General features: G+C 55.1%; 9 protein-coding genes across 14 annotated transcripts; 4 read left to right on the top strand and 5 right to left on the bottom strand.

Moving 5' to 3' along the window:
• Positions 1–132: 132 nt before the first annotated feature.
• Positions 133–6,172, top strand: KVP18_002524 (uncharacterized protein; the record flags this gene model as incomplete). 3 transcript variants are annotated; one of them, XM_067953466.1, is made up of 4 exons in its annotated part: positions 133–790; positions 819–1,008; positions 1,037–1,106; positions 1,136–6,172. In XM_067953466.1, 4 exons carry the CDS (start codon positions 133–135, stop codon positions 6,170–6,172), a joined length of 5,955 nt encoding a protein of 1,984 aa, XP_067807392.1. The 3 variants fall into 3 exon arrangements, with proteins under 3 accessions (XP_067807392.1, XP_067807394.1, XP_067807393.1); XM_067953468.1 differs by lacking the exons at positions 1,037–1,106; positions 1,136–6,172 and having other exon boundaries at positions 133–879; XM_067953467.1 differs by lacking the exons at positions 133–790; positions 819–1,008; positions 1,037–1,106 and having other exon boundaries at positions 1,130–6,172.
• On the bottom strand, positions 6,173–8,254 carry KVP18_002528 (uncharacterized protein; the record flags this gene model as incomplete). 2 transcript variants are annotated; one of them, XM_067953475.1, is made up of 2 exons in its annotated part: positions 6,271–6,297; positions 6,329–8,254. In XM_067953475.1, the coding sequence occupies 2 exons, from the start codon at positions 8,252–8,254 to the stop codon at positions 6,271–6,273; spliced, it is 1,953 nt and encodes a 650-aa protein (XP_067807400.1). The 2 variants fall into 2 exon arrangements, with proteins under 2 accessions (XP_067807399.1, XP_067807400.1); XM_067953474.1 differs by having other exon boundaries at positions 6,173–8,254.
• A 6-nt stretch (positions 8,255–8,260) lies between these two features.
• Positions 8,261–9,175, bottom strand: KVP18_002525 (uncharacterized protein; the record flags this gene model as incomplete). Its single annotated transcript, XM_067953469.1, has 1 exon — positions 8,261–9,175. The coding sequence occupies one exon, from the start codon at positions 9,173–9,175 to the stop codon at positions 8,261–8,263; it is 915 nt and encodes a 304-aa protein (XP_067807395.1).
• A 111-nt stretch (positions 9,176–9,286) lies between these two features.
• On the bottom strand, positions 9,287–10,235 carry KVP18_005173 (uncharacterized protein; the record flags this gene model as incomplete). Its single annotated transcript, XM_067949553.1, has 2 exons — positions 9,287–10,130; positions 10,159–10,235. The coding sequence occupies 2 exons, from the start codon at positions 10,233–10,235 to the stop codon at positions 9,287–9,289; spliced, it is 921 nt and encodes a 306-aa protein (XP_067807405.1).
• Positions 10,236–10,535: 300 nt separating this feature from the next.
• KVP18_002529 (uncharacterized protein) lies at positions 10,536–10,988 on the top strand (the record flags this gene model as incomplete). Its single annotated transcript, XM_067953476.1, has 1 exon — positions 10,536–10,988. The coding sequence occupies one exon, from the start codon at positions 10,536–10,538 to the stop codon at positions 10,986–10,988; it is 453 nt and encodes a 150-aa protein (XP_067807401.1).
• Positions 10,989–11,068: 80 nt separating this feature from the next.
• On the top strand, positions 11,069–11,524 carry KVP18_002527 (uncharacterized protein; the record flags this gene model as incomplete). Its single annotated transcript, XM_067953473.1, has 1 exon — positions 11,069–11,524. The coding sequence occupies one exon, from the start codon at positions 11,069–11,071 to the stop codon at positions 11,522–11,524; it is 456 nt and encodes a 151-aa protein (XP_067807398.1).
• KVP18_002530 (uncharacterized protein) lies at positions 11,525–11,887 on the bottom strand (the record flags this gene model as incomplete). Its single annotated transcript, XM_067953477.1, has 1 exon — positions 11,525–11,887. One exon carries the CDS (start codon positions 11,885–11,887, stop codon positions 11,525–11,527), a length of 363 nt encoding a protein of 120 aa, XP_067807402.1.
• A 49-nt stretch (positions 11,888–11,936) lies between these two features.
• Positions 11,937–12,950, bottom strand: KVP18_002531 (uncharacterized protein; the record flags this gene model as incomplete). 2 transcript variants are annotated; one of them, XM_067953479.1, is made up of 1 exon in its annotated part: positions 11,937–12,950. In XM_067953479.1, one exon carries the CDS (start codon positions 12,948–12,950, stop codon positions 11,937–11,939), a length of 1,014 nt encoding a protein of 337 aa, XP_067807404.1. The 2 variants fall into 2 exon arrangements, with proteins under 2 accessions (XP_067807404.1, XP_067807403.1); XM_067953478.1 differs by having other exon boundaries at positions 11,937–12,716.
• A 21-nt stretch (positions 12,951–12,971) lies between these two features.
• Positions 12,972–14,043, top strand: KVP18_002526 (uncharacterized protein; the record flags this gene model as incomplete). Of its 2 annotated transcripts, none has more annotated exons than XM_067953471.1 (1): positions 12,972–14,043. In XM_067953471.1, a coding segment is annotated over one exon (1,072 nt), but the record flags the coding sequence as incomplete, so codon positions are not given. The 2 variants fall into 2 exon arrangements, with proteins under 2 accessions (XP_067807396.1, XP_067807397.1); XM_067953472.1 differs by having other exon boundaries at positions 12,972–14,015.

Here is a 14,043-nt window from a genome sequence, read left to right as displayed (position 1 = left end):
TTCGACATGCGTTAAATATTGCTATTATCCAATCTAGATGACGGGACACACACTCTATGGCACATCAACATCTCTTTCACATGGCGCACTCCACTATTTCAAAATTAATTTTAACTGGAACCCAAGTCAAGTATGCTGTCATTCAAGGACCTCCTTGCGGAGCAGGGAGGTTCGGCATTTATCAAACGGAAGATGAAGACGGGCGTGCAAACGTGCTCCATACTGGAGGAAGTCGAGGTGGGCGCTATGCGGCACTTCCGAGAACTGGCTGCCGGCCTAAGTGACGTCGTGTCGCAGGCAGAAACCAGCCTGAGGGAAACCAAGAGCAGTCCTGCCGCCGAGATGACTGGCGTGCAGACTTCTCTTGAGGGATTCCTTCACTTCCTCCGAGCCTACTCCTCCAGTGTGGATATCATGTGCGACTCTCTCGAAAAAAAAGCTCTCCCTCCTCTCAGAGGTGCCCTCAAAACGCTGAAGAAGGACTTTAAAAGTCCTGCAGTTCGCGCCCATCTTTCAGATCCGAAGATGGCCAAGAAGCTGAAGAGGGCACACGAGAGGATGCAGCTCGCGCAGGACGAGCTCAGGGACTCCACATCCGGACTTGACGGACTCAAGAGCCGGTTTGGGGACACTCTGAGTGACGAGCTGCGGCATGCCGCAGAGGAGAGAGTTGAGAGAGCGCGAGAAATGGTCTCCGTGGCCACCAATAAACTGCACGCCTTACAACCTCCAGATGCCGAACCTACCACACCCACCAACGAACTAAATGCCGACGGTTACAACCAACTTGGTGAGGGAAAGCAACAATCTACATGCAGAAATCGATCGCCTCAGCGCAATCGATGTGTCCCTTCGCTATTCGACACGCTCTGCGTATGAGGCCTTCCAGAATCAACGCGACGGGTTGGTGAGCATGGCCAAATCTGTCGACAACTTTGTCCCTCACGTGGATTTTGAGGCATTCGTCGCCAAGAAACAGGGCATCGGCTTCGATGCCGCACAGGAAATGTGGGTACCGATGTAACCGTTCACGCAGTCAACGAGCTAACAAGACAAGTGTTCTCACGCGAGACGAAATAGCCAACCTTACAGAGCAGAATGATGAGGTATGGTATGGAGCCAGGTTCTCATGCAGCGGTTTTCTACGTTAGAGAATCGAATCGCTGACCTCGAGACCGAAAACACTGACCTTCGCGAGAGAGTGGCGACTACAAAGAAATCGCGTCCGCCTCGCGAGAAAGAAAAGCCACCCGCGTCGAAAAAGCACAAAGCCGAATCGGGAAAAGCCACGGGGAGAGCGGAGAATGGGCCAGAAGCTGAGGAGCCAGCTTCTGTCCGCTCTCCCCCGAAACATGCCAGCCCATCCAATATTCGCGCCCTACCCTCCAATCGAGAGTCGTTCTCCACGGAGGACAACGACGCGCAGCAGCTGGAAGAGTTCAAGGAGATCCAGCGAATCAAAGCACACGTGTCTGACGAAGAGAGCGACTCGATTGAGCTCCGCCACCAGAAAATACCTGCCCCTAGTGCGGACGACCGCGGCTGGGACGTAACCGACTTGGTGCCCCAGCTGCACGACATTCTGCGCGTCCCCCTCCCCACTGGAACCAGCGAGACCTATCAGATCTTCATCGAGCTTGAGCGTCGCCACGAAGAGGCGCTCCTGTGCTACCGCAACCTGTCGTTGGCCCCATATATCCGGAACGGCTCGTGGATCCGCGACGACTTCTTCAGTGACATTGAGTGCGAGGAGGCACATGAGTGTTTTCCCGTAAAGGCGCCGAACTTCTCGGAGTTCGACATGTCGAAGATAGAGGCCAACCTGGCACTGGAATTGGGCACCAAGAGACTTGATGACTTCCAGTGGAAACTCATGACCTACGAGCTGGTGTTGCTCTGCTTCTCTGTGATAGAGAGAAGTATGCAGTCGTACGAGTTGGAAGACATAATGCAACGAGACGTGATGGTTCTCAAGCCAGAAAGTTACGTCGGTTCTGACGTATTTGCCAAAGAAGAATCCAATCCCAGAAACTTCAAAGATCCGTACAGAGCCAAGGATGATGAACCTATTCTCGTCTTAGAGATAGCCTTCTTCATTATCAAGCGTATAATGAGCTTGGCCAAGGTTACCTTCGGCATCTCCCGCTCGCTGAACACAGTGGTGCACAACCTGACACTTCCCAACCAGTCGGGGTACACTCGGAACCACACCAACATTCACGCCCTAGATATTCGGTACCGCGCGGTGCTTTTGATGGAGTCCTGGTACAACTGTAAATGCCCTGGCGCCGTCGAAGGTGTTGATGACGTGGGTACTGATACGCGCTGCAAAGAGTGGATGCTGCGGCAGCTGCACGTCTTGCACTGCGCTCTGTGTTCCAAGCTGCAGAGGTTGAGCAAGTTTCTCCCCCAGTACAAAGGCATGTACCAGTGGCTCCGGGAGGACTTGAAGAAAGGAATCTGGTACCGTCCAATACTGGGCCGACTTCCCGTTTTCAACCACCGAGATAATGCCAACCTGCGCAACAACCTATGGCCACTGCTGGGCATCGCCGAGTACTGCCTGAGCATCGTTACTGGTCTGGCGCGAGCCGTCGATCAGCAGTTGTGGGGTGTCGATGTGGATCGAGACAACTGCGACGAAGTACTTACAAGCTTGGGCATTGCAGTGGACGGCGTGGACCTGTTGAGGAACGCTGAGAGCATTCATATGCTGATACTAGGCATGACTGCCATGTCCAAGCTGGATTCTGTCATTCGGAAGGACATTGCCGAGTATGAGGGAGCCGACGTCGAGGAAGAATCAGATACTTCGGCGGAGGAGGAGAAGTACGCCATAAGTAAGCGAGACCTGAAGAAGATCATCGACAGCACCAGCTTCCCAATAGGCTCCTTCGACGTCTACTGGGCGATGGAGCTGCCCATTCTGATGACTCTGATGTCCTACTTGTGGCGTGTCTCGCTCGACTCGGGCTCCCAGAACAAGCTACGCCACGAGGCTCAGGAGCTGGTGCAAGGGTTCTTTCTGGTGGGTCATATGGCTCAGCACGGCATGGACGTGTCCCAAATCGATGAGGTGCCCACTTCCATGGGGCTCATATCCTACGAGACGTACTGTGTCATATCGGTGCAGACACTGTGGTACGCAACGCTGGAGCTTCCGGAGGCGGTTGATATTACTGCCTTGGACATGGACGACAATCCTACGGCTGCGAAAGCTAACAAGAAGTTCAGACCACTGAGCGCTGACCTGATGAAGTCTATGTACGTGATATCGAAGTCCTTTCCAAAGTGGGTAGCCCAGGTTAGCGACGCGAAGGAGCTTGAGGACAACTCCCAGGGTGAAGACTACAAGTCGCCAGCCGCCCTCTTGATGGACCGCATCATCGACAACACTCCCATGGACAGCTACGAGTCACTGATCCAAAAGCCGCGCGTTGATTTCCGTGTACCGCACGATGACAGGAAGTACAGGCCAGAAGATGAGTACCGCTACCTCTACAAGTCGCATACAGACCCTGACTGGTTCGTTGTGGATATCAACGACTTCAACGTGGTGAACAAGGACGGAAATATCTACACCGCTATCGAAACCATTCGAAAAGAGCCGGAGGGCATCTCGCTGACGTTCCCCTCACGTGTGGAGCGTGTTGTCACGGAGATGCTGATGCGACGACTGCTGTCGGCACGAGCTCGGACCCAGATGACCGAATGTCTCATGGACTACAGGTCACGCCTGGACGCAGACGCCCTCTACTTTATGGTGAAGCTCTACTCTCAGATGAACGCTCTAATGTTCGTTTCCGACCTGGAACAGCCTCCGGTCCTTCCCAGTATAGACCCCAACAACCCCCCCAAGAGTTTGCCGGCCTGGCTCATAGGTCCGTCGCCGAACTACGACTTGCTCCGCTACTTCATTAAGAAGACTATCGACAAGTTGTTCGAGCGTATCTTCGCCTCTGCTATGGAGGAGATACAGAGCCCAGCCACACAGGAGGAACTCGAGGACCTGCATGATGAGGACGGCTGTGGCCACGCCATGACTTTGCTTGGTGACAACCTTCGTCGGTTTGGACAGGCCTTCCTAAAGTTCAACGAGGAACTGAGAGGAGAGCTGGAGTTTTTCCCCTCAGCCTGGGGCCGTCTTCTCCCCGGGAACCAGCACGCGCTGATTGTTATGTGCACAGCCCGCCACCTGATCATCAACGCCATCAAGACGTTGGTCAAGTACAATCACTGGCTGTCTGACGATATCCCTCCACATGGAGACCTGGTTCTGCAGGGCGTCGCAGAATTCGAGCGTCTGTGCCGAGAGGTCACGCTGGTGACCGAGGCTCATGGATTTCTCGACCAGGAGAACCTGCTCGCGGTGTTGGAGACGGGCATCACTTCTGCTCTGATGAAGCGCTTCCGCAACGTGGAGGATGTGCTCCTGCGGTGCATGAAATCCGAAACGTGGCAACCGATTCAGCCTCCTACGGAGCTGCATTCAGTGGCCGCAGTGGACCTTTTCTCGTTCACTAATGCGATATTCGATGCAGTCTGCGACTTGAATGCGCCATTGGAGTGGGTGCTGCCTTCGTTCCTGCAGTTTTTGAGTCGTCTGTCCCAGGAGTATGCTGAGTTCATCGTGAACAGTTGCCAGGACACCCATCTTCTTGCCGTAGTCGCCCTATCGCAGAGCGTGATGGACAACTTGCTCAACCCTATGCCACGCGAGGACAGTGACGAGGAAGCCAGACAACACAAGAAGGGAAAAAAAGGCAAGGGCTTGCTGGGAATTCTCGGCATGAAGAAAGACAAGTCCTCCAAAGGCGACGCCGACGCTCAGACTGCAACGGTCGTTGTGGACAGCAAGACACAGGCGCCAGCCGAGCCAACGCAGTTCTTCGATGACCTCGACTTGCACCCCAACGCTGTGAAACTGGGACCTACCAACAATCACGCCTCCTTGAACATGCATAGCGCTGAGGATCTCAACTGGAACCCGACGCAAAAGGCCAACGCTCGCTCAAGAAAGAAAAAGACGAAGAAGGACGTCGACGAAGTGGTGCCCGAAGTGGAAGAGATGCGCAAGCGTTTCGGCAACCACACTGCTACTCTGGTGAATGGGGTACAAAAGGCTTTCGCGGGCACTCCCCTGCCCACCATGCTCGTTAGGCTGTACAACCTGATGTTTTTCTGCGAGCAGCTGCCGAATCTTGGCCGGAAGTTTCTCCGACTTGCTGTGGAACAGTCTGAGCTCCGAGACCCCAACTGGACCAAGATCCACAGATCAATGGATCAGGCGGCGTCTTCGAAAGCCCAGAAAGTACGTACTACGGAAAGGGACATGAACACGGTCGCAGGATTTGGCATCAGCGACACAGAGATCCAGAAGATGCAGGAACTATTGCAGGAGGTGATCGTCCAGTGCAGGCAGCATCTCGTCCTGAAGGCTCGGGACGTGTGCTCTCTGATCGCCTCCCGAATCGTGTATGCAGACTTGGGCCAGGACATCTTCCTGGATATGTACCCCGCCTCAGACTTCGGCAGCCAAACGTTCGCCGCCATCATCCAGAACCTTAAGTCCACCGTGCTGAAATTCGTCAACCAGGTGCCTAGTATTTTCCAGCTGGACCTCCTCACCTTCGTGCTACACGAGTTGGTAAAGGCCTGGATGCTGATGCTGGTTCAAATGGGGTACGAGGGCCATGTTTTCTATGAGCATGAAATTCGAGTGGTTGATCAGGACATGCAATGTCTGGAAGACTTTGCCGAGAAAAACAATCTGGTGCAAGATATGGACATTCGACCTCATGACGATCGAGACCAGACGCGAGGAGCAGGCCTGCTGTCCAAGTTCAGAGGTCAGGAGGCAGGCGAGGATCGCGAGCCCACGAACGTCAACATATTCGAGCACATAACGGACTTCCTGGTCATGTTAAGGGAAGAACCCTACATTCTTGCACAGCTCAACGAGAAGTTCGACATGGATAAGGAGCGTAAGCGTCTGGAAGCCGCTGAAAAGAAGACGGCGCAGCAAGCCACCACGTTGGACAACAACAATATGTTCCAAGAGTTGCAGCAACCGTCGCAAGATATGCATTTCGTTCGACACCTCTCAGAGAAGAAGTCCACAAAGAAAGGCCTTTTCGGCGGCGTGATGAAGTTCGGGAAGAAGAAGAAGTGATTAGTCGTAGTCGATCAAAAACTCCAGTAACCACAGGAAAGGGGCACGATAGACTAGCATGCCTGACGTTGCTGTCTCAGGCCTCGCAGACAGCATTATTAGTGGCACTTGGTGGATGGTCTGCACTGCGACCTGCAGACGACCCGCTAACTCTACCGCTGCGGGGCTCTCGGGCCCCTTAGTCATAAGGTTGTCGTCGGCGTCTTGGGGAACCAGTTGCACCTCGACTCCAGCCGCCACCAGTGTCCAGAGACCCAGCGTCAAGTCCAGACAGTGCACGAAGAAGATAGACACCAGAGATGCCGCTAGAAGCAGCGCCACGCGATGGCGAGGAGGGATAGCACAGCTGTCCAGTTCGGTAGTGCTTGCAACGAAAAAACGCTCTTCCCAAGAGTCTCTGACCGAATCGAACTCCCTCGCGAACGTTTTCAACCTTTTTAGCCCTTCCATTCTGGCGAAGGAGGGGTCCAACCCTTGAACAAGAGTCCTCAGCAACGTCACCCAAGCGCCCACATTAGTTGGCGTCGTCTCTATTGCGGCCTGCAACACGCGCATTTGACTGTTGAACGCCATAGAACTCAGGAGGCCAAAGGAGTCTTGCAGCGCCTCCGAGTCCGCGTGTAGCCCACGGAGAAACCCCTCTAATATGCAATCAGCGTGCTCTTCGTGCACCGTAAATGGCACCAGACCCGCAAGGCGAACACCAGCCACTAACGGTGGAATCTTGGAGAAGCGAGACGCCGTCATCATGGATTTCACCAGGGACAGCGTTTGAGAGAGCAGTGACAGGTGGACCAGATTGACCTCAGAGGCGGCCCTAAAACACCGGAGCATGCATATTGCATCGACGGCAAGATCCTCCAACGTAAACGGCTCTTCGGACAGGAACATTTCGGAAAACACTAGATGTAGCCACACCCGAAGGAAAACTGGTCGAGCGCTACGCCCATCCTGGGCTTCGATGGCCAGGTGCTTTCCCATCTGCAGCCGGACGTCGTGCAAGCCATCTCGCAGCTGCTGCAGGTTGAATCGTCGCTGGCGACGCGCGGCCCGGGAAGTAGACAGGTTCTCAGCAGACAGGTACGTTGACCAAAGAATCTCCCACTGTGCCACACCGTCCCAGAGCTTGACCATGTTCACGAATGAGGGTGACTTGCTTGCGAACATAAGCTCTCTAAACTTTGTTCGTGCGGTTTGGGGGGAGAACAGTACTCGCAACGAGTACTCACAGACGTTGTAAACCACACTCCGCCTGCTCCATGAGCGATGACCCGACAACAGCACCAGCTTCAAAACGTAAAACTTCATGTCCGTGGGCATGGACTGTGTGTGCAGCACAAAGGGCAACATGTGTGTAGGGAGCAGTCCGGTGAACGATGCCACGGCCGGTGCGGTGGAGAACTGGCAGAGGGTAGGCACCAAGTCGAGTAGGCGCGTGCCAAGGAGATCTGATACCTCCGGACTGACTTGCACAGAGTCTCCGAGATCGTAGGCAAGCCAGTTTAGGACATGGATTAGGACTTTCAGCACATGAGCTGACACAGACACAGACATGAGGCGTTTACTCTGCGCCAGCAGGCGCCCCTGCCTGTTGGAAGCGGCCTCTCGGAGGGCCTCGACCAGCTCGTCGGTTCCCAGCAAGTGCTTAATGTCGTCCAGGCTCCCGTCCGTATTAATCAAGGCCAGCACGGCCTGAAGGGCTTTGTGGGGCTCAACTGCGATGGGCGCCTTCTCTAAGAACGTCGACATAAGCTCCTGCAGGTCCGGAGTCAGCTGCGTAAGCCACTCGACATCTTCCTCCTCCGAGGAAGGCGCCTGGTCATTAGGACGCAACTCCTCTCGTTCCAAGCCCTCCTGCGTGGCGCTCATCTTTAGGCTAAACAAGTAGTCGTCGTCCCCCATCTGTGCCTCACGGGCAGGAATCCGTGACAAGATCTCGCGAGTTAACTGCGGCTCGACAGACCGTCTAACGGTGATATTCGTGTCGCCGACATTCAGTCCAGTCTCAAAATTTGGAGAGTCCCTTTTTTGACGTGACCGTTTGGTTTCGGTGTCTGAACGAGGCCGCTTGGACCTAGACATAGAAAATCACGAATAAGCATCACTTGTGATCTGCACGTCACAGGGACAACCATCTTCATCCCGAACGACCTTACGGCGGCAGCAGTCGGGACGACCTGGCTCAGCTTCATAAAGCCACTGAGAGAATTCGAGACGGAGAGATGATACTGCGAGACCGCACGCTGGCATGCCAGTGACGTTCAGTTCACGTCTCGCGGCCTCCTGCTGGTCCGTTAAATCTCCTGTAAAACGTCGGAGAACAATCTTGCTCCACAGCGGTTCCCTCCTGCGCGCGGACTCCAGTGAAAACAAATCGCGACGCACAACCTCGGCGTTCAGCGAGTTTACCTGGTTCCGAAAGTCTTCGACGATCGCCAGAATGCGCATCCAGAGCTTCTGCCTGTTTCCCGAGAGAGTCCAGCCCGTATAGTACGCCACACCTTTGGGCGTCGCCATTGAATGGAGACCATGAAGCTTGACTGACAGAGCTTCCGGCAAGCCTGCTTGGGGTGGGTTGTTCTCTCTCTGCTGTTCCTCCAAGTGGTGCTTCACAACAGTTTGTAGCAGCGAACCCACAAAAGGAGCAGCAGCCTCAGGACACTTCACCGTTTCCAAGTGAATGTCCAGCGCTGTGGGCCAAACATCACAAACACCCCCAAGATCAGGCGGACAGAGTAAGAACCTCGCCGCGAGGTCGGATGGCTGAGATGGCGATGACGTGAACGCCAAGAAGTTAGCTCCGTCTGTGGACCGGTCCCTGAGCGAACAGACAACGCCTCCGATGAACCGTAGGGGCAGCTTCAGCCGTAGGTAGCACATGGACGGCTCTCGCTCGTCAGCTGCGAGCATCCGAAGGGCCATGGGCACGCTTTCGGTCTGTGCAGGAGCATCAGAGCGGGACCACATGTCTGAGCATGACCTCAGCCTCTCTCTGTAGTGCATGCCATGTTGAAAACCATATTGTGCTCGACGAAAGCCATCTGTTTGAGGTTTTTTGCGGCGACGGAAGTTCATTAGAAATCCTCTGGTGTATGCGTACTGTTGTGGGGCCTCTCATGTGATCTCTCGGAAGCCTGGGATTTTGCAACGTAGCAGTGCTAAAGCTCCCGTTTCATGCAATGAACTTGACGACAGCACATCCAGCGCAATTGGAATGGCCTTATGATCCACTCCCGTTAGCGGCCCAGCGCTGATTGTCTCCAAGCATTGAGTAGCCTTCTGTCTGTGAGCGTGGTAAAGCCCCGAGAGGGGTTGGCGGCCGGTGGTGTGGTGGACCTCCACAGCACTGCGATGGGCATCATCGTCGCAGCCTTGCCAGCTCGACTGCACATCTGATAGGCGTAGTCGATGACCGTCAATGGACGCACGTACGCACTGCAGCAGGCACAAACGGAGCCGAGAGCCTTGAGCATGGGGCAGAGAGAGGACGGCTGACGTCAACGCCGCGCTAGGTAGATGGCTTCGAGCAGACAGCCAGCGCATTCCCACCTCGAGCCGGAGCGCTTCGTCGGCGCGTAGAGGTAGCTGCAGTCTCCGAGCCATCCGGAAATCCAAACAGTGTAGTAGGGCGACATCCGCGTCGACTTGAAGGGTCGGTGACCAGATGCTGAGAGCCTGCCAGGCTGCCACATCCAGCAGCGTGATCTTCACCAACGAAAGTACTGCCTTTGGGGACACGTTCAACGAGGCACAAGCTGTCTTGAGCTCCGTGACCCACCAGGGGCCCCGGCAGGGATCCTGGCTTAAGCGCTCCACCACCACAAGTGGATCAGGGGGCTCGAACGACAAGAGGCACTCGATCTCAGAGTCATGAGCCTGGAGTTTGGCCCACACCAGGCGAGTTGGTTCCAAAAGGGGGTGTGTCGGCTTCACAGTGGGGAGCACTGCAATGAGGAAACTGAGTTTTGGGCACTGGCCTGGCTCACCGTGAAAGTGCAGATATGGCGCGACATCGCTGAAGTACGAGGAACCAGGCCGCGTCAAACATCTCTTGCATGTGCATCGCCTCTCGCCGACTTTCCGAAAAAAGCCGAGAGATTAGATTCACAACCTCCGAAACATTCCGAGCTTCCGTTGACCTTAGAACACTCACTGCTCCTTCAACGCACTCAAGAAGCAAGGCGTCGCCGCAGTGTTCACGTGTCGAATACTGGGCCATCACACACCCCAAAGGATCTCCAGACACAATGCTTAGAACCCCGTAGGATATCGTTTGTTTGACTCTGTCGCGAAGCAGATCAGAAAGGATTGAACGCATAAGTCCCAAGTGTTCGTGAGAAAATCATATATTCAATCATTGTAGATGGCTGCGCCAGCGAGCTCCACATCGCAGCTGAAGGCCTCTTCCCACCTAACGGTGCCCAGTCTGGTGCTGAGGGCCCTGGGAACGGTTTATTGTACAGGCGTGTTTGTGTTGCTGAACGTTTGGGTAGTCCCGTCCATCGTGAACTGTCTGACTTCCGGTGGAGGGCCCTCCAAATTGACTGCTTTCATCCAATCACACGACCTTTACCTCAAGAGCAGGCTTCTGGACGTTTCCCGCATCCTCGAGGGCGTGCCGCACCCATTCGCTGGCCTGTTTGTGGGTCTTGTGTGCCGAGTCCTCTTTGACAACGTACTACGGTCACGCAGCAGCTTCTCTTCGGAGCCGTCTTTGGTGCGGCTCTGGGATCAACGGTCCAGCATGCTCAGATTCTTGGCCAATCCCATGAAACCAATCAACCACTTCTATGTAGGCCATCGTCGTGGGTCATGACGCAGGCGTCTTTTGACTTGACCTGCGTTTTCGCAACCATTGCGACGGTAGCCCTGGCCACCAGTTGGCAGGTTCTGCCCATGCTGAAGGACCCTCCTATGGGTCTGTTGCCATCACTCCAGAAGGTGTACGCAGACGGATCCTGTGAGATTCCGCCTGCGCAGACGGCTACTCGGTTTATGTACGCTTGGTCCTGCATTGGGGGTTCGTTTGTCACGAATCCCTTATCCTCTTCTCGAATCCTGCTACTTTGTCATGTAGCTCACGAGTTCCTCGCTGCCATGGTGCACTGCATGGCCCTCCTGATTGATATGAGGACCCACCAACCAGGTTCTAATGGCATCAAAATCATTCTGATTCAACTTAACCAGCGGTTGCGGTTCGAGCCTTGGGGCTCCGCAATGGGCGCTCTGGACGGGACTCTGTTTGCCTCTATTCTCTATGGACGGCCAGACCTCTTCCTCATCCACCTCCCCATTCACGTTCTTGCTGCCTATCTGACTACAAAGTGGATGTTACCCCAAGTTGGTCACTGATTACGCGAATATCCAAGTGCAGTCGAATGCCAGTGTCCATACCACGAAGTACAGAAGGACTTGTCCAAAAACTCCGGTGGTAAAGACGTCAGCTGCTCTCAAGTAGAACTGCTTCGTGCCGCCACTGGCTTCCAGAGAGGCGTAGACTGCCAGAGACACGCTTGCGATGGCAATGGCGTAAATTACCAATCCTGACAGCAGCTCGGACACTCCAGTGGCCCCAGAGAAGACGCCGGCCGCGATTGCTGCGATGACCCTCGTTAGGTGCAGCTTCTTTAGGTTGTTCTGCAGCGCTGGTAGGCTGAGGTCCTCCATCTGAACACCAGCGGGCAGGGTTGACGCGTCAAAGGTGGGTGCTTGCATTAATGTCGTTTTTACTAGCACCTGTCGATTGATCCTTCATGGCTTCTAGTTATCGCGCTTGAGGTGGCATCTGCGGGGGTCTATGTAGAGGGGGCGGCACGCCACGAGGCAGTCCAGTCGGAGGCATGTTGAGTGGAGGCATGTTGAGTGGAGGCATGTTGAGTGGAGGCATGTTGAGTGGTGGCATGTTGGGTGGCGGCATGTTGGGTGGCGGCATCCCCGGAGGTAGGCCTGGTAAGGGTGGCATTCCTCGTGGCATCCCCGCAGGCAGACCTGGTAAGGGTGGCATTCCTCTTGGCATGATCCCCGGCTGCATCGCCGGTGGCATCTGCACACCGGGAGGCATTAGGGGAGGGAAGCTCGGCGCGTGACCAACTCCTTGATGCATCATTTGAGGTGGCATACTTGCTAGGGGTGTGGGCCCCGTAGGCGCCCCAAACACCCGGCCGTCAGGGCGGTTCGCGGCAAGTATCCTCTCTGCGTCAGTCCCGTGACGCTCGCCTTTAGTGTCCTTTTTGTAGGCGTATGACACTGATATCGCCTTACTGCACATGAATTGGCCATTCATAGCACGAAGTGCAGCGTCGGAAGCCTCGAAAGACTCGTAAGCAACGAACCCAAACCCCCTGTGCGATCCTGTCTCTGGGTCACGCATGATCTTCCAAGACAACAAGGTGCCAAACGCGGAGAACGTGTCATGGAGTAGTTTCTCGTCCACCTCGACGTCCAGATTGCCAATGAACAGGTTCGCGCCAACCTCCAGCTGCCGTTTGTCCTGACTGGCCTTGTTTAAGCGACAGGGCTTGCCGTAGAGCTTTACCATGTTCATGACCTTCAGCGCGTAGTCGGAATCTCCTTCTGTCTGGAACTCTACAAATCCGAAACCCTGGTGGTTGCCAGATATTTTGTCTCGAGGAACAAACACGTTCCGAATGGGACCGCATTGTACGAAGAGCTCCCAGAGCACCTCATCGTCTACGCGGCTGTCCAGATTGCCGCAGTAAACTGTGGCTTCTTGATTGCGTTCGTAGACTTGGGTGATGTCGGTAGCGTTGCTACTCATCTAAATCGCCATTTTCACTTGATGGCCACTTTGGGGATCACACTTCCCTCTTCGGAGGTCGCCCTGAAGGCCGCCCCGGCCTACGGCCGCCGGGAAGGATTCGTTCCTCGTTCGGAGGCGGACTTCGGCGGAGGTGGCGCCTTTCCAGAGTGTTTAGTTCTGCAGTACCCGCTGGAGATGGGGAGGGGCACCAACCAGCTCCGGCGTACAGCTGTGATGTCGGTCACCAATGATGGTCGAGTCCAGTTCGACAGCTTGCTGACTCATGGGGGGAAAAAGGCGATGCTCACGAGACCTGAGGACGCCACAGCCCAGTGGTTCGTCCCTGGGCAGAAATCGAAGCCTTCGGAGGAGGATGAGGCCGTGAACATTGTCCGCACCAAAAAGGCACTAGAGGGGGCTCTCGACAAGGTTAACAGTGAGACTCAACTGGATCGTGCGACAAGGAGTGCAATTGTTAAGCCTGAGTTCTTTCGTTATACACCTGGTAATCAGGGTGTTGGGCATAACTCTGATTGCCAGCAGAGAATAATCAAGATGGTTGAGAAGCAAGCCGACCCGCTTGATCCTCCAAAGTTTCGTCACAAACGTATGCCTCGTGGACCACCGAGTCCTCCGCCTGCGATTCTGCATTCCCCGCCGAAGAAGCTGACGCTGCAGGACCAGCAGGAGTGGAAGGTGCCTCCCTGCGTATCCAGTTGGAAAAATCAGAAGGGTTATACGATTCCTCTGGACAAACGACTTGTAGCTGATGGCCGTAACTTGGAGTTCAGCTCTGTGAACGACAAGTTCACGGCGCTGAGTGAATCTCTGTACATAGCAGAGCGACAGGCGCGCGAAGAAATCCGGATTCGGCGAGAAATGCTCACCATGAAGAAGCAGAAGGAGGAGGAGCTCCGTGAGCAGCAACTCCGGGAGCTTGCTGCGCAGGCGAGAGCTAGCCGACCAGACGTCGAGGGCCGGCGGCGCATGGCTAGCGACCGGAAGCGAGAAATCGAGCGCGACTTCCGTACGGAGAAGAACAGCAAACGGAGGCGCAACGCTGACAGAGACATATCGGAAAAGGTGGTGCTAGGCCAAGCCAGGCCCACCA

This window comes from the organism of the source record quoted next, assembly GCF_019968955.1.
Source record: "MAG: Porospora cf. gigantea A chromosome Unknown PgA_NODE_608_length_14043_cov_351.861, whole genome shotgun sequence".
NCBI lineage: Eukaryota > Apicomplexa > Conoidasida > Eugregarinorida > Porosporidae > Porospora > Porospora cf. gigantea A.
Note: the sequence above shows the minus strand (reverse complement) of the source record. Positions and strands in the feature narration are given on the sequence as shown.